At 40.8% G+C, this 18,658-nt stretch overlaps 1 protein-coding gene across 1 annotated transcript; it reads left to right on the top strand.

The window, feature by feature from the left end:
• The first annotated feature begins 4,608 nt into the window (after window positions 1-4,608).
• On the top strand, window positions 4,609-13,593 carry gc2 (guanylyl cyclase 2). Its single transcript, XM_018703774.2, has 23 exons — window positions 4,609-5,042; window positions 5,169-5,297; window positions 5,387-5,566; window positions 5,665-5,782; window positions 5,891-6,192; window positions 6,272-6,403; window positions 6,584-6,687; window positions 6,774-6,892; window positions 7,227-7,311; window positions 7,474-7,570; window positions 7,830-7,952; window positions 8,174-8,254; window positions 8,334-8,510; window positions 8,642-8,798; window positions 8,894-9,043; window positions 9,135-9,283; window positions 9,414-9,577; window positions 9,842-10,034; window positions 10,141-10,315; window positions 10,629-10,727; window positions 10,991-11,085; window positions 11,184-11,269; window positions 12,852-13,593. The coding sequence occupies exons 1-23, from the start codon at window positions 4,638-4,640 to the stop codon at window positions 12,994-12,996; spliced, it is 3,465 nt and encodes a 1,154-aa protein (XP_018559290.1). The 5' UTR covers window positions 4,609-4,637; the 3' UTR covers window positions 12,997-13,593.
• Window positions 13,594-18,658: the final 5,065 nt, after the last annotated feature.

Consider the following 18,658-nt stretch of genomic DNA (forward strand, 5'->3'; position numbering starts at 1 on the left):
GATTTATCAACACTACAAACATCCTACAGGAAAGAGGAAATTCTTTGAGAGAGGTTGACTCTGAAGTTCACTTACTCTATTTGTTCTGATGAGGCTTGACTTTGTGCAACAAAGCTTGATGTGACCTTTGTTACTTCAAGATGTCCTGAAACCTCTTTTTAATTAATTTAAGTTTGGGCTGTGTGTGGTTGTCTCTGGGTGGTACATTTGTTCTTTATCCTATTCAGTCTTATTTTTCACTCATGTCACGGTGCTTTTCTGCATTTCTGACTTTTCATCGTTCATCCTTTGATGTGTGGTCAAATTGCAGACCACATCAGATAAGGAAAATTTTTTAGACTTGACTGAGGTGGGGCTGGCAAAAGAGAAGAGGGCCACTGAATGGATATTTCAACACACGTCAATGTGGAATTGACTGCAATTCAGATTTCGGATTCAGATTCCACATCTCTAAATTAAAAAGTGTTGCCTCCACACGAAGTAGTACAATGAAATGTACACCTAGTTACTACTAAGGGTAACCGTTAGTTAACTGAACCAACTGTCAAAACTGGCTTGTTATTATATGACCCATTTAGAGTGCAAGGTATAAAATGGCTGACATATCTTAACTGACTCCTGACAGCAATGATTAAACCTGCATTATTTGATTCATTTGATCACTTCATCACCATAAAGTTGATGTAGCAAACTCCATAGCAAACAGTTGCCTATTTACATATTGAGCAGACACAGAGCATTAACATCCAGCTGGACTCCTAATGAATGTAAGTTATCACTTTGTCTGTGTTTTGTGCTTGCAACTTGTTGAAGTTACTGTTGTTGTTCCTGCCTTGCTCCGGTTCGTGTTCCTGCTTCTGCAGGTCTGTAAGTTTTGGTCATTCCTTGTGGTTGTTAAAAGTATCTTCACTGCACCTACCACATATATAGCACTGAACCAAGTAGGTTTTATGCTTAAATCTAACCAGATCTTAATCATCAAATTGTTTTTGTAACTCTGATTTGGATAGGCACTATTCTGAGAATGCTAATTTTGGTCATTTTTTAAGGCCAAGGAGAAATGTCATGTTTTATCAAACCATTTTCAGCAGTTGTTTTTTTTTCACAGCCTCTGATCCCCAAGGACTCTGGTTTCAATAATGGTCTCCAGAGGGACTGTATGCAGCTGCTGTCGCCACTGATGTAATGTGGAAACTTGTTTTGTCCTGTTTGGGGCCTCGTCAGTCTCCCTCCAGGCCTTCCAGCCCCCTCTACCTCTGCACACTGTGGTGCCGGTCAGTCTTGAGAATGAGGGGCCCTTCGTCAGTGACCACTAAGTGGCTGTTTCATAAAGCTAAGTGCCATTCAGAAAAGAAAAGGCTCATGATCAATTCAAAGAGTTGCTTATGGCAGAGACTGTCAACACCTGGATATAAGGAGAGCGTTTGGATGGTACAGTAACCTGTGGTTGAACTCTGCTGTAGATTAAGTAAGTCCCTTGAAGTCAAGCATTTAAACAATTAAAGATGGTTGGACATCTTATACTTTAAAAATATTGTAGTATAGCTAATATATTTTAATTTTGCTTCAGATAAAGCAATAATTTCAAGAGGTTGTCTGCAATGTTGATGATTCATGGCAGTAATAACCAACCTTTTTGCCTTATGAACCTTTCAAATTGAGCTGTTTCTTCTTGGGACCCATTGTCAAAGGCGCATATGTCTATAGGTTATGACCAAGTCAACCAAATGTTAAAGATTTTTTTTTAAATCAATTTTAAAGCATTGATTAGAGGAATGTTTTCCAAAAATCAATCTAATTTATAAATGTAACATTGCAATTTTCCTTTATCCTGGCTTTTGTTGTGTTGTCCCACAACACATTACATTTACATTATTGTTAAGATAAAATATTTTATGATGTTATGATTGTGATAATAATGTTACTCATGATTTTATGACCACATTTTATCTTTCATCTTCTCTTACCTGTCTGATGCTGCCCGTGACTCAACTTGGCCAGGACACTTTTGAAAAGACATTTTAAATCAATTACGTCTTTCTGTTTATTTGTAAATAAAATGTACAATTTAAATAAATAAATGTATTTTTGGTAGTGTCCACAACAACAGATTGGGAACCTCTGATCCACAACTGGTTACCTCACTGTAAAAAGTAGAAATATCATCAATGAGCTTAAAGATTCATTCTTGACTAAATGTTGGAACCAGTTTAAAACAAAAACAAAAACTCACATTTCATCAGAAATTGATTCCATGCTTGGGTCACGTAATGTTTGCTCAAATATCATGCTTCATTTTTGTGCTTTGAATCATTTTATCAAAGTTTTTCCAAGTAAAGATTTTTAAAAAGTGAAATATTATGGTGTTGAAGGGTGTTAAAGCAGCATGCATTTAAATGTGAGCTTCAGTGTTACAGTATGAGTCAGTGGGTTCATTTGGCAGGATTAGGACTTCACATCTGGACTGATTTGTCTTGGTTTTGACATAATGTTGGTAGAGTCAGGTTCAGAGAGAGAGTGTGTATGGTAGAAGATATAAAACAGGATACAACTTCATTATCGAAACAGTTTAGAAAGTTGCCTTTTGTTTTACCTCTATTAACATAAAACATATAGCAATCATGTAGATGCTAAGAAAAAAATGCACATTTTGATGCTTTTACCTTCCCTGATTCCTCGTACTAACTTCACTTTTGCCTTTGACTTTTGGGGAAATTTGTTAAACCGTGTGTTTGAATCAGAGCAAAGAGGAGGGTGAGTCTCATAAAAGGGCAAAACAGTGATTCAGGCAATCAACATTAATCCATCAGCCCCACGAAAAGGCCAGAACAGTGACGTTTACTCTGCAGAAATGTGCAGTTTGTTCTGCCACATTGTGCAATGCCTTGTAACTTTTTATCACCTCTACACTGAAGGAGTGGGGGATCAGTGAGAGCAGACAAAGCCAAAATCTGCTTGTTGTAGGCCCCAATGTGGGTTCAAATAGAAACCTCTGTGTTTTGTTCCAGAAAACTCCGCCACACACCACAGTTTTCTGTGCAGGAGACTGAATGAAGAGGCCGGTTGGTGTTTCTGTGCTGTGCTGCCCTCTAGCTTTCAGAGAAGAACTGCACTGTTTATTAAGAAAAGAAGGAAATACAGTGTGTAAAGCAAGGAAACATGCAACTTTAGGGTTGGCTTAATTATTTATGAGTTTTAAAAACACTTTTTTGTCACCAAGATTTTGTGTATTTTTTTAAGGTTACAGTTGAAATATGAAAATGTAATCGTCTTAGGACCTTATATTCATTCCTTTACCCAAAGATGGAAAAGCAGGTTTCACTGGCTTCAGTTGTAGACCTATTAGTATACTGTGTATCCTGTGTTAAGGAAGAAACGTTGATTATTTTAGCAGAAATGGATGACTTACTAAAGCACAGCCTCCTTATGGACCAGGACTCTCCACTAATCCTGGTCTATATGGTCTAAATATCAAGATGTAAAACAACTCAATCACTATTAATAGTCTTCCTCTATGACTGCTGTCACTCCTACCAAGAGTCCTACACATACCACTACAAATTAATGCTATTAATGGTCACGTTCATTATTTTCACTTCCCCTACTCAGTCGATGTATCTGACAGCTACACAGGTGCTGATTGGATTTGATATAATCTGACAGGACAGGTCACACATTTGTTCCAGGTCATCTCACTCACGCATGGACGAGCTGTAAACCTTCTTGAGATTCACCACCTACTGTGTTATATGTATGTATTGTCATAATGCAGTGGCGCTGTGTTGGAAGTAAGTGAGGGATTTAGTCTTTTGGATGTAAACAAAAGGGAAAGTGATGCAACAAACTTTTGCTGCAGTGCTTTGGTGCAGAAGAAGGAAGACCTGTCTGTTTCATCAATGCATGGTAGGAAACCTTTAAAAAATAATATTAATAATAGTGCAGAGGAGGCAAGGTGTGGTCATTTTGATTAAATAGCACATTTAATTACAAAAATTATTTAAATCAAATGTAAACAGCAAGCTACATGTACAGAAGCGTATGAAAAAACAATGTCAAAAGTGGGGAAACAAATTCAAGAAAAAGCACCCAACTTGTTCGAATCAACACAGAGTCACATCCTTAAGACTTGAAGTGTTAACGTAAGTTTTTTTTTTTAAAGGACAATATTGACTTTTAAATACCTGAAGCCTCAGTTATATTAATTTGCTCAATCCCTGGTAGATCACACAGTTTTCCAGTCCACATTACAATCAGATAACTAAACTTTGTCTTCTAATGTAGACAGCCATGGTGAGATTCTTATGCAAGGATTATGATACAGTGTAGGTATGAGTCTCAGTTGATAATCCTGTTACAGCTAACTGAGCCAGGAGCAATCTGCAAGTCTAAATTCTGTTTAATTCAGCATCATTTAGTCTCCAGCAGCTTCTAGTTCTATCACTTCTTTTCTACTTCTGAAGTTAGCATGCTAACTAGCTTCTATGTCTTCACAACAATAGCCTCTGATTCATCCTCTGTCATAGTGGAAGAGTTTCTCCATAGTGAAACACTTTTTTCCATATCCTTTGTTTTTCTAGGGAAGCAGCATCATCACCATCAGACCTTCTTCCTCCAGGTTCTTGTAAGCTCTGGAGGCCATGAGCCTTGAGAAGCGACAACAGCATTGTGCCTTCATCTCTATACCTCAAACATGGCAGCAGACACGAGAAACAACTCCTTCTCCTTCTCCTGCTTTAACCCACGCTTCTCATCCTCCCATGTCATCACCCCAACACAACTCCTCTCCTCATCTTCCTGCTCTTTCCTTCTCTCCTCCACTCCATGGTCTCCTGAGGTTCCTCTTGGTTCTCCTGGCCTCCCTGTGCTTACTGCCCCACCCAACCCAGGGAGCCTGGTTTCAGGTTGGGGTGGTGGGGCCTTGGGGGTGTGACCCTCTGTTTGCCAAGGCCCTCCCCAGCGTGGCAGCACAGCTCGCCGTCAACCGCATCAACAAGGATCCATCACTGACCTACGCTGCAACGTTTGATTATGTTGTGCTGCAGGTACACGGCTGACCTTAGCTTTCACTAGCCTGACATAAGATTATAGGATACATCCAGAGGCAACAATGGTGCAGTTCATGACTTGCTAGTTGGTTCAATGATTAATTTGACTGACTCCCTCTTCAGGAGTCATGTGAGACATCGAGGGCACTGGAAGCATTTGTGGGTTTCCAAACCAAGGCCTCAGGATTCATTGGACCAGCCAACCCCGGCTACTGTGATGCTGCTTCATTACTGAGCAAAGGCTGGAACAAAGTGGGTGAAGTGTCATTGGGAATGGTATTTCAGAGGCCACTTAGATATGTGTGTACACTTTAGAAAGGTCAATTTTTTTCCCCTTCCAGGCATTGTTTCCTTGGAGTTGTGTTGGCTATGAGTTGGACGATGTTCGGAGTCACCCGACCTTTGCCCGCTCCATGGCAAGGCCCACATGGGTGCTGCTCCGCGTCATGAACTACTTCAGGTGGGCCCACGTTGGCATCATCTCTTCCACAGAAGACATCTGGGTGGAGACAGCCACCAAGGTTTGAATCTGCTGTTTTCTTGCTGCTTCAGCACCCTGATTTACTCGTTTGAGTTCATCTGTTCAGTGAACAGTACGTGTTGTTTCTGTCCTGTTCAGGTAGCTGATTCCTTGAGAAGCCATGGTCTGCCGGTCAGACTGGTCAGTTTTGTGGAGAACACACCTCACGGTGTCAGGCGAACTCTGTCCAAGCTTCGCAAGATGAGAGAAATACGGGGTGGGTACTGATTTACCCTCCGTGGGTTTGACTTCTCACCTTGCTACACTGATGTAGAAGTGTACTCTATAGTGTATACAAACTTGTCAATGTCATGTCTTATCCTAGTTGTGATCCTGTGCATGCACTCGGCACTGATTGGCGGTGGACTCCAGAAGCTCCTGTTGGAAACGGCCTACGACATGCAGATGATCGAAGGCTCCCTGGTCTTTTTTCCCTACGACACCTTGCTCTACAGCCTTCCCTACCTTAACATCTCCTACCCAGCCCTGAAGAGCAACAGCAAACTGCTGCGAGCCTACGATGCTGTGCTGACCATCACTATCAACTCACCCCAGATGTCTTTCTACGAGGCCTACAGAGAGGCCATGGATAGGGGGGAGGTGGCGAGGACACTGAAACCACAGCAGGTGATACATAGAACTAAAGAGTTTGGATAGGAAGGTTTTAATTGGAGCTTTAGCTTGAGCTGAAATCTGATCCCTGTAGGTGTCTCCTCTCTTTGGGACCATCTACAACTCGGTCCTCTTCATGGCTCATGCAGTGCATCAGGTTCGGCAGTCTAGGCAGTGGATGTCTGGTGGAAACCTGGCAAGACACACCCGCAACCTGGACTTCCAGGTACCTAGAGGGGTTGGCCCTTGGTCACTTAGCCAGAGAGCCAATCACTCATTAGGCAGTCAAGGACAAATCAAAGGTTTTGTGTCCGAACTCACCACTTTAAGTTTCCTGGTAAGATTGTAATGACAAATGCCCATAATAGAAAGGCAGCTCCAACCACATATCTTATTGACATTGCAGGGCTTCAGCCACCCATTCAAAACCAACAGCTCTGGAGCTGTTCTGCTGGACTACCTCATACTCGACACAGATGGACTCTCCTGGGAGCTGAAACCAGCATACAGGTTTATACATTTGACACCATTTTCTCTTCTCCAACGTTATAGTTGCATTAATAATTTCTAATAATGATGATACTGACTGATGACAGGATTGAGATGGAGGCCGGTATTGTGCACTTCCTGGGTCGAGACATCCACTTCCCTCGAGGCTCTGGACCCAGGAAGGACTCATCCTGCTGGTTTACCCCTGGAGTCATCTGCTCAGGGGGTGAGGACGCACACACACACACACACACACACAAATATAAACTGTACATCCATGCATGCTGGATGTTTTGGTTTACTGTTGAGACTTTTACAGGTGACTCACACTCTACAAATAAACATATTGCTGCATATACAGTTCCAAAGAAGCTTGGATTGTTTATATCAGTGCATATAAATGGCAAACTAAATGTTTTGGATTTCACTCTGGATTATTTTTCTAGATAGGCTTATTTATTCAGTGCTGACTAATGGACTGGAGATTACAATTAGTTTTCTTTTCTCTTTAAAAACATTATTTAATGTTTTCAATCAAAACTCTTCTTTTTCTGTTTTAGGTGTGGATCTGTTCATGACCATCAGGATGTTTGTAGGGATGATCTCCGTCTCTGTTTTTGTTGTGGCGCTGACTTACTGCATCAGGTACAAAGTCAGCAGGCAGTCATATTGTTTGGCCTGAAAAGACTGAACGTATCATTATATATTGAAATTATTATATGAACATAAAGAGATTAACAATGTGTGGACATTTGCTGTTAGTTTGTCACTCATTCTTACCTCTCTTCTTTGTCTCTTGTTGCCTAGGCGACGCATCAATCAAATTCGAATGGTCAAAGGTCCAAACAAGATCTTGCTGACTCTGGCTGATGTCACATTCATAAACCCATCGCTTAGCAACAAGGTCAGCCTCCATTTGACAACTTGTTGGTGTCCAACTTTTGCTTGTATCTATTATAAAAGTGAAACTACACAAGAGGAAGTTGTAAATTGTGATGTATTTTTATATTTCTTTATGGGTTTAGACATTTCTTGGACTGTTAGGATCAGACATCAACATCAACATTTTTATGTGTTCCTGAGGTTAAATTTAACTATTTGAAAGTGATTTTGACATTGAAGCAAAACTTCTTGTCTCACATTTTGAACTTATCTCTCTTCAGAAGTTGAGTCTGGATGACAGCAGAGCCAGCGGCATGAGGAGCATATCAGATCGCAGCATTACCTCACCAGTCTCCACCCAATCCCCGGCCACATATGAGAACTCCAATGTTGTAATTTATGAGGTGATTGCATATAGCACAATGGAAACATCTCCTTCAGTGCTTTCCAATTTATAAAGACCCATTTAGGTCTCCTTATGAACAAACTTGAGTTTCGGCCTCTTGGTTGAATTAATTTTTGAGCCTGATAAAATAATCTTATAAAAGTCATAAACAAATCCTCAAAGCCTTGTGGTGATTAAATTGATTTTCTCACAGTTGGTTACTGTTTCTTTCTCCTACAGGGTGACTGGGCTTGGCTGAAGAGGCTTCCAGATGGGCTGTTCAGCAGAATCACCCCCAAAACCAGTGATGTGTTTGAGCTGGTGTGTGATGTTGTTGTGAGGCAAAGTGGAGTTAATATCATTTTTAGTGTGTACTCACCAAACAGTTTTTTATCTACAGATGAAGGACATGCGTCATGAGAACGTCAACCCCTTCCTGGGCTTCTTTCATGACTGTGGCGTGTTCGCCATTGTGACCGAGTTCTGCTCCAGAGGAAGCTTGGAGGACCTGTTGCTGAACGAAGACGTCAAACTTGACTGGATGTTCAAGTCCTCTCTGCTGCTGGATCTGATTAAGGTTAATGTAAATTAGTTGGCAGTGACTTGTGACTTTTACATATGTGAATGAAAAGGGAAGATCTTGAAAGTCATATCTTAGAGCTGAGCCAAAAACTGAAGATTACCCAACCTGCTCCTTTTCCTTGTCAGGGTATGAAGTACCTCCACCACCGCGGAGTTTCCCACAGTCGTCTGAAGTCCCGTAATTGTGTGGTGGATGGCCGATTTGTCCTGAAGGTCACAGATTATGGCTACAATGAGGTTCTGGAGTCTCAGAAGTTTCCTTACATTGAACCACCTGCAGACGGTGAGATAACAGATCAGGGTCACATCCAGTTTGTCCCAGTGAAGAAGCCACGACAGAAACAAAGTAATCGAGTTGTATGTATTTGGTGTGTTTAGAGTTACTGTGGACGGCTCCAGAGATCCTGAGGAGTGGGCAGGCAGGGCTTCACGGGACTTTGCATGGTGACGTGTACAGCTTTGCCATCATCATGCAGGAAGTGGTGATCAGGGGGCCACCATTCTGCATGCTGGACCTCTCTGCTGCAGGCAAGACAATCATTTCCCAAACAGTCTAGCATTTGTGCACTCGAGTGTGGCTATAGCACAATAGAATAGCTGATGTTTTTCTGTGTTTTAGACATCATAGAGAGGCTCTGTAAGCCTCCTCCACTCTTTCGCCCGGTGGTCAGTCCAGACTATGCTCCATTAGAGTGCATCCAGCTGATGAAACAGTGCTGGAATGAACAACCAGACAAGAGACCCTGCTTTGATGAGATCTTTGACCAGGTAGGAAGGCTGGTTGATTGTAGCTGGTTCAAGTAGTTATTCAAAGCTTCACACATGGACGTAAACAAAATTTTTATGTTCCTCTTATTTCTTGTCCTCTGTATTTTTACTTCTCCTCCTCACATCTCAGTTTAAGAACATCAACAAGGGGAAGAAGACCAACATCATAGACTCCATGCTGAGGATGCTGGAGCAGTACTCATCTAACCTGGAGGAGCTGATCAGAGAACGAACGGAGGAGCTGGAGATCGAGAAACAGAAGACGGAGAAGCTGCTGACACAGATGCTGCCTCCGTGGGTTAACTCGAACACATCTAAAAATGCAGAAACTTTGATTAGATGATGGTACTAGATGAAAACTCAGAGGATCTCCAAAGATATTACAGTTCATCCTGTGGGGGGCATAAGTGTCTGCAGCAAAATCCATGGTGGTTCATCCAGTAGTTGGACATTGAACTGAAGAAGTGTTTCTCCGTGTTTAGTGTTGATCCCGTGGACATTGTGAATTATCTGTCAACTTAACAGATTTCAAACTTGTGTTCTTCTTCTTCCCTTTAGATCTGTCGCAGAGGCTTTGAAGGTCGGCGGTACAGTCAAACCAGAGTATTTTGACAACGTGTCGCTTTATTTCAGCGACATTGTTGGGTTCACCACCATCTCAGCCAACAGCGAACCCATCAACGTGGTCGACCTGCTCAACGACCTCTACACGCTTTTCGACGCCATCATAGGAAACCATGACGTCTACAAGGTGCTTTTAAACACTTATTCAGTTCTGTCATTGCAAGCATTATACCTCCGGGTATTAAATCTCTTTAGATCCCCTTGTTGCTAATTCTGTTATGTTCTACTCAAAGGTGGAGACGATTGGTGACGCTTACATGGTGGCATCTGGTGTCCCTGTCCCCAATGGCAACCGTCACGCTGCAGAAATAGCTAACATGGCTCTTGACATCCTGAGCGCTGTGGGAACTTTCAAAATGAGACATATGCCTGATGTTCCTGTCAGGATACGCATAGGATTGCACACAGGTGACAGATGATTGTGTTTCAGTATTGGCAAGACCTTAGCTAGTGTTATGTACCCCAGGGGACATTTCAGTAGTTGAAAAAACACTATATCAATCCACATATTTGTGTATTGGAGGAAAAAAAATGTTGAAAAGTAAGGTAAAAGTAAAGGTAAAAAGTATTGGGTAAACGGGTTGAACATCCAGCTTCTGTCTGTCCAACTGTGATGTGAAAGCAAGCGTGACCAAAAAGAGGCCAAGCCTCTGGTGATTAAAAATAATGTTTGTACCCCTCTCATAAAAGGGTGTTTATCATGTGTGTGTGTTTGTTGTAGGTCCATGTGTAGCAGGTGTGGTGGGTCTGACCATGCCTCGATACTGTCTATTTGGAGACACAGTGACCACTGCCTCTCGTATGGAGTCCACTGGGATGCGTAAGTTACAGACCCTACTCTGAAGCCACAGAAAGAATCTGTTTTCCTGTAAATTTTAATTTTAAAATTGTGTAAATTCTTGTGGGAAGAATAAAAATTTACAGTTTGAGTCTTGTGTTTTAGATAAAAGTGGCATATTTTGGTGCCAAGTGCTTGGGCTACATCGTGAAGCCTTTTCCTGGCTGTGCTTGTCGGTCTTTTGTTTTTTGTTTATCCCCAGCCACCTGGAAATTATGATATTCATTCTCTTTTCTTCACTGCAGCCTACAGGATCCACGTCCATCATAGTACAGTGAAGGTCTTGAAGGACCTAAATCTTGGCTACAAGGTAGAATTAAGAGGCAGGACAGAAGTCAAGGTACAACCCTTTATCAAGGACTAGATTTCGACAACATGATGAGATGCTGGCAGTATCAGTATACAGTATCACAGCATCTGTCTTTCTATTCTTCTCAGGGGAAAGGAATAGAGGAGACCTACTGGCTCGTAGGGAGAGATGGGTTTACCAAACCTTTGCCTGTTCCTCCAGAACTCAAGTCTGGGTAGGAATGGCAGCTCGTTCTCCTCCTCCTTTGTTCTTTTTTTTTTAGTCTGCACTTCCCTTTTGCCTCGATTTCCTGCACCCAGAAACTGTCTGCGTCCTCCCATGTTCGCTTTGGCCAAACCATTTCTGTTTGTCACCCACCAAACCAATTCCCAGACTAAACCCATCTATCAAAAAATGCCTCCTGTTGACATCTTACAGTAGTACAGTACAGTGGCCTTCAGGTCAGGCTGTTATGGTAGTCTGATCCCTCTATGGTGAACTCTGCAGTGACTGCAACCTCCTAGCTAACCTAGCAGGTGGATTGAGAGCAAGTAGCCGAACCACTGCTGGACTCCAGTATTTGTGTGTGTGCTGTGTTCATGCTGTTTACTTCGTCCCAACAGGCAAATGGCCCACGGGCTGCAGATGGCCGAGATAGCCCAGTACAAGAAACGGAAAGCCGAGAAAGAGCAACAGGAACAACTTGCAAAGAAGAAAAACTGAGGTAATGTTATGCATTATAAAAAATGTATAACATTACTGGCTTGGTTGGCAACGTGACTCGTCCTTTTGGCAAACATACGAGGTGTCACTGCAGTTTGTTTGCACTTAGTTGCATCTTGAACATGACTCCCTCAGAGTTTAAGAGGAAGTCTTGAAGGAAGAAATCAGCTGGTCAGACCTAAGGTTCTTGGTGCAATTAACTTAAAAAAATATTAGAGAAATAGATACTTAAGATAAAACTTATCTGCTTTAATGTGGTATCTGTAGACAAATGTCAAAATAAATAAGTAAAATTTGATTTTGACAACAACAAAGATTATATCATTATAATCTCCAAGATATCTGTTTTGCTGTTTTACCAGAACTAGTTTCTGACCAGTTGCTTCTTACTGCAGCTTATGCACCAAAGATTTCTTATGAGATTTTGACTGGGTCATGTTTTATTTTCAAGATGACAAGTAAATGCAAATAAAACCACTTCAAGACAGTTCAAGCGAAGGATGTCGGGATAGTGTCCATAAAATGAAAATTTGATTGTTTGTCACTGACAAAACTCAGTTCTTCTACTTTACAAGTTCTTTAAAAAAATAAAATAAATGTCACCTCCATGTTCAACACTTTGGGAAATGCACTTGTTTGCTTTCTTTCCAAGAGTTAAATGATAATATTAATTCCAGTCTACCAGTTAATCCCAAGGAGAAAAAAAACCCAAGAACACAACAGAATAATAACCAGATTTAAAAGTAAGTTAGTATCCTTTTTTGGTTTTGTTTTACTTTGGACAGAGCCAGGCTAGCTCCTTCCCCCTGCTGCCAGTCTTTATGCTAAGCTAGGCTAATCACTTCCAGGCACTGGCTTCATACTTAACAAAACAGACACAACATTGATGTCGATCTTCTTGTCTCTTGGCAAGAATGTGGACAAGAGTATTTCCCAAAATATTGAGCTTTTCCCTTAATGTGCCCTCTCTTTTTATAGTTTTAGGAGCAGTTTTTCCTCCCCATCTTGCGTTAATGTTCTGTCCGTCTTTCCTCCCCTCCTTCCTCCATCCTTCCTCCCCCTGACTCCCTTTACCCCCTCCATCCTCTCAACAGTCGCAGCATCAGTATCGCAACAGACGGGTCAAAGGATGTGAAGCAGGTGTTTCACAAGGCCGTGAAGAAGATCGCTCACGTCCGCGTCGTGACTCAGCTCTACTCCACTGAAGACGAGGACAATGTCATGTTGTCGCACCACTGACCTGACCTGCAGTTCACAAATCTACCTGGACTGCACCTGTCGTTCACTGCTAGTCCTGGTGGACTGAGACAAGTATAACTTTACCTCAGTATTTTCATGGAAAATCATCTTGATATTTCCTCTTTACCAGTGATCATCCATTGGGAAAATTTAACAGGAGCAGAAAGGGGCTGAAGTGAAAGTGTTAGTTCAGATTAACACCAATCACTATGTGTGTGTGTGTGTGTGTGTGTGTGTCTGTGTGCATTAACGGCTTGAGTTGAGGAGATGAAGTCTTGTGTGGGACTATGTATTGAGGCTGGTGGTGACTCAGCAAAGCAGGGATCTACAGAAACTGCCTGTCAGCAGCCGAGGAACGCAGCTAATCTCCGGTTTGTTTCCTCCTCCTTTGCTTCCCTGTCTCTCCATCTGAGGAGAGGAGACAGAAACAGGAGGAAAGGGAAACCGAGGCGAAGAGGAGGTTAAATAGAGAGGTGAGAGGGTGGAGGAGGCAGGAAAAGATGGCTGCCCTTTGCTTTCACCACCTTCTCTCCACTCTGCATCCATATTGACCTTGTTATTAATGTGATCTCATTGGATTATGTGGTGGATTCTTTCTTTTTTTAAAGTGATTTCCATCAAGATTTCCCTACACAGAATGAAAATTCTCAGTTCACCAAAGGCAGCACTCAGGCTTTGAGTGTTTCTGGCACAGTTTCTCCTCAGCTGCAGCACAGCTCCTCAATCTGGACCAAAGCTGCCAGATGTTAAAGTGTGTAACTGAATGAATATTAGAGACCTTCCCTGGGTGATTAAAGGCTAATAATAGTTCAGATAGTGGGCAGATTGAGCGGGATTGCTCCCATGAGGGATAAGTTTTTTTTATTTTTCCTTCTCATGACCAAATGTACTTCTAAAGTTAGATTTTGGGGTGTTTGCTTCTTTTCATCCCATGACAGGAAGTAAATTCTTTCCCTCTGTCATTTTATTGTATCATCACAAATTCTTGACATACACAGATGTTTTACTGGTTAAATCTGGTCCGCCTGAAGGGATTCATATCTTTTCCAGGCTGGAACGATTTAAAACTCAAAGTCTATTGTCTGAGAACTTGTGTTTTTCATCCTATAAAGACTCAGTAATTCCTCAAATAACAGCCTCTTTAATCAAGTAAAAAAAACAAAAAAAACGTCTCATTTGGAGGCTGAAAGTTTCACTGCTGTTTTGGTGACAATTAAAATTTTGCACTTGAGAGTTTTGAGATTTGAAGAAATGTGTGAACAAATGTATGTATGTATGTAATCTGTAAGAGCAGATTGGATAAAATGTTGTGTAAAGCAGCTGTAATCTGTAGGTGTATGCACATAAATACTCTATATTATTTAAATCTATTGCAGGGGTATTAATGTGCAATGTGTTTTTCCTCCTCACTTTTCCATCTTATGGCTCTGTTTTCATCTTTTATTGTCTTTACCAGATGTTAATGTAAATATTACTTTAATTTTATTCTCATAATAGAAAATAATCCTGAATGTAGGCGAAGGAAGTTTGAATTCACAGTGCACCTTTTTAGTGCAACTCGAGGGGATGATTTCAGAATAATTCCACAGCGCCTTCTAGTGGTCTAACACAGAATAAGACGGATAGAGAATAGAGTTTGTTAAAGCTACAGATGGCATCCTGGAAGCTCTGGAAGATTATCCTCGCTGATCCTCACTGTGTGTGTGTGTGTTTAAAATCCATGCACTGACAGGCAGCTTACCATTCTTCCACTCTATAGATACATTTTCAAACAGACTTCTCCTCACACTCTCACGGGCATTTTAGCAGGAGTTCCCAGCATTTTTAGCCGGTGCGCCCTTAAAATGAAGCAACACCCACACGTGACCTGGTTTAATTTGTCTACATGTTGTGTGATGTTCAACCAAAGTGATTTTTTTCTTTTTTTAGATCATTTTCAAGGGTTAAAAGGCGAAAACCATGTAATATTTCACATGAAAAGTCAAATTATAGGGAAAAGTATAAAAAATTAACAGAATTTTGTGTAGAATTAGTAGGTTTTGGTATCTCTCTTATTTAACTCACCCCCTTTTGGGAGCCCTGACCCCCATGTTGCATTGCAGGCTATACACCTACACAGATGTTTTTTAAGCTCTTTTTAAAACAAGTGGATTAATTAATTTTATTACCAAAAGAATCAACAAGCACAGGAAGTTATAAAACCAAAACATGAGCAATATTAAAGATGTCAGACATGAAAAATGATGAAACACCAAAGACAAACAACAGAAAACTTTCCCAACTACTGTACCATGGTACAGTTAAAAAACAAAACAAAACATGTGACCGTCAGAAGGCTCCAGTACACTCAAATGTGTTTATCTGTGTATATACATGTATTATGTGATACCACAATGTTAATGGTCTTTAAGCACTGGTACAAACCCACACTTTTGATATGTTTACTACAAGAAAAGTGCAAAGTTTAATTCACTGATTTAACTTAACTGGTTTCCATTTACCACCACTTTCACACAGCTGCTTCTGAAAACATAAAAGGTATTGTATACTTTGTAAATATTAAAGACACTGGAAGAAAATACACTTGAACCATGGACTGTATATGAAAATCATTATATACACTCGAGGTCAAAGTTAGACTGGAAACTATATTTGTCTGAATGTTGTTGATCACAAAAACAGTTTAGGAGTAAATGTTTTTGACCATGTGCAGATTTAATAATTTGTTTTTCTGTTGTATAAATAAACTGTCTGTCTGCGTCTGTTTTAAACTGCAATGTCAACAACAGCAGCAGCACTAGTGTCGCAACTGTTCTTGTACTGAAATAACAGACTGAGTCTATAACAAAGGGAAGCATGCTTTCCTTTGTGTTTCCTGTGTGTGTGTGTTTCAGCTTTGTTGGCTCTGCTCCTTTGTTGCAAGTACAATGGCAGCAGAGGGTTTAATGTAGGGCTGAATCTGAACCAGCAGAGGGCACTGGACCACAGTAACTATCTATCAGGAGGAAGAGAAAAGAGGAGAGGAGAAGAAAAGGTAGCAAAATCTACACAAATCTAAATTAAAGACAATTTCAGCTGCTCCTCCTTAATCCTATTAGGTTAATAAGCCCCCCTGTAAACAGCCCATTCCTCAAACTCTATAGTTTTTCTGTGCTGGATAACCTGACCCAACATGTGATCAGAGGGTCTTGAAACATTTTGACACAGACACCCTCTTGAAAACAAGGCTTAGCAAGCTGACTGACCTTAAGATCGTATCAGTTATTTTGCTTTAGTGGTGCATAGAAAGTTCAAGATGAGCCTTCTTGTGCTTGAAATTGATTAAAATAAGATGATTTGCTTTGTCTTAATTTAGGGTTTACTGAGAAGCAGTGGATTGCTAGAAAAGTAAGCAGCAATCAGGTGAGATCACTCATTTTTAAGCAAAGTACGAATCACAAATTACTCAATTTCACAGTCATCTGTTAACCTGCAACAGTTATTTCATTCTGCTTAATTTACACCGGTGAAAGCATCTCACATTACTTTTTATTCCTCTAAGAAAAGGTGCCGGTGTCACATTCTTTACAGTCTTCAAATTAAAATTAAAGGCTGTTTGTGCATGAAAAGAATCACTCCACGTCACAGTAGCTAAAACTCCCTCCGGTGTGTCTGCAAACCCAGACAACTGACGTCAATCATTGTCCAAAGCCCCAGTGCACATCAGCCAAATAAATGACCTGATGTGAAAACACTAAAGCAAAAAATTTGCATCATTAAGCTTACACAGTGGCCACTAGTTTGACTGGCACTGGGACTGACGCACACACAGTTGAACACATGCAAACACACACCTATAAAAGCACTGTGTTAAATTTGTTCTGTCCTCTGACATATTTCTTGTCCTCTGTAGATATATGGCTGCAAACAGGGTCTTGATTCTTATGAAATCATCACGAACCAGCTTGTTTTACTCAGAAGTTGACCACACCTATATTATCTGGAAGATTACTCAGCAGAAGTGTATGGTGGAGTCACTGGTACAAAGCAATTTTTATACCGTAAGCAAGGGAATGTTTCACTAAGACAAATAAACTGAATGTGGTATTAGTAAGAACTTCAGAGGTACGCTTTCAGATTTCTGAAATGCTCCTCCATCAATATCAAAGGTGAGACAGAAACAGGGTAAAAGGTTGAAGGCTACATGAGTTCACTTGTTCTCACAGGAGCAGAGTTTAGCACATGAAAGGATGAAAGGTTGAGGGGCTTTTCGTGTGTTCGACTGGTCTCGCGCCAGACGAAGGTTAGCGGAACCAGGCTTCCCTTGAAAAGCAGCTGATATTTCCCCGGGGAAGAGTTGGGTTGCCCGTCGGCTCGACTGGTAGCCAGCCGTCATTGTGAGGGAGATTGGAGGCTGGTATTCCGGCTGTCACAATGCTGTCCAGTTTTTCCGTAACAAGAGGTTAAAGAGGTGAAAGAGTGGGAGAGGGAAACAGGCTAATAAAAGAGGGTTAAGGGACAATGCTTCAATGACAATGTTTTGACCTTTTGAGTCAGTAAAGCTAATTAAACTACAAGGTGATTCTTTGCCCAATTCACTCAAATTTCCGCTTTAATGTTCAGTAATTTTCAAGCTAATTTCATGAAAGGTTTGGCAGATTTATAAAGTACTGTATTTTTGGGAAACTGTTCTTGACATGAAAAGATTGGTATTATTTTCATTTCCACATTTTTGCAGAAGATAAATAAGCCAAGGACATATTTAGCTATGCTTAGGGCAAAGTCAAAACAGCTAGCTTCTGCCAAAACAGAGAAATATGCCCTTTACCTGCTTCAAATTTGTCATATGTTCTTGCTAATTTATTGGAGTCACCTGAGATTTGTTTAGAAATGCAACAATATGGCAACTTCATTGTACATTTTAGGTGTTGCTGCTAGCTTACTAGATCCTAATTGTAAGTTAATGTATGAGTGAAGATGTTACCAAAATTGTCTGTCCATTTTTGTGTTGCTATTTAACACAGATGTAGCTAGGTAGCCTGCTAGCTATGTCTGAAGATGGGATTCCTTACTCTTAATTATGCCTATAAAGCTAAAATAAGTAATGGAGTGCAATGTTTTTGCTCTAAAATGTTGTGGAGTAGAAGGGCAAGGCTTTTACTTGTCCACTGTCTCTCCACCAGTCTTGTTTGAAAACAGTGGTTTGGAGGTCTGGAATCAGGCTAATGCTGACTAGCCTAAACCAAAGTGATTCTTTTTATTCTACATGTGTAAATAATACAACACATTAGCATGACAGCTTTGTTTTGGCTAACTCCACTGCAGGTTTCTTTTATGCTAAGATAGGCTACACATGCCCCCGGTTAAATCTGTACAAAATGTACTAGATCAAATTGATGCTGAATTGAAAGTTTGTTCTTATATGGAAACAGTAGCTGACAACACAGTCTCACCACAAGGTCTATTTATTAGCATTTCTGGATCAAGGTCAAGGTCAAAAACTGTTTCAACCTTTAAGCCACCATGGATGAAAAGTTCTTCATTTTAACTTCAACAAATCTACAAATCTGGAAAAACATTATGTCCTGAGGAAAGAGAGAAATCAGAAGTTTAAGTTTAAGTTTTTATGATTTTTGAAGAGTTCTGATAGGCCCTACAGCATGCATGGACATAGCTAGATTGG

Source organism: Lates calcarifer, linkage group LG14, assembly GCF_001640805.2.
Source record: "Lates calcarifer isolate ASB-BC8 linkage group LG14, TLL_Latcal_v3, whole genome shotgun sequence".
NCBI classification, from domain to species: Eukaryota; Metazoa; Chordata; class Actinopteri; family Centropomidae; genus Lates; species Lates calcarifer.

Bases quoted from the DNA above. Each gene is read 5' to 3' on its own strand.
- gc2 (XM_018703774.2), top strand. From the start codon at position 4,638: ATGAGCCTTGAGAAGCGACAACAGCATTGTGCCTTCATCTCTATACCT. The intron at 9,044-9,134 runs GCAAGACAATCA...TCTGTGTTTTAG, and splicing joins GCTGGACCTCTCTGCTGCAG to ACATCATAGAGAGGCTCTGT. The intron at 10,728-10,990 runs GTAAGTTACAGA...TCTTCACTGCAG, and splicing joins TATGGAGTCCACTGGGATGC to CCTACAGGATCCACGTCCAT.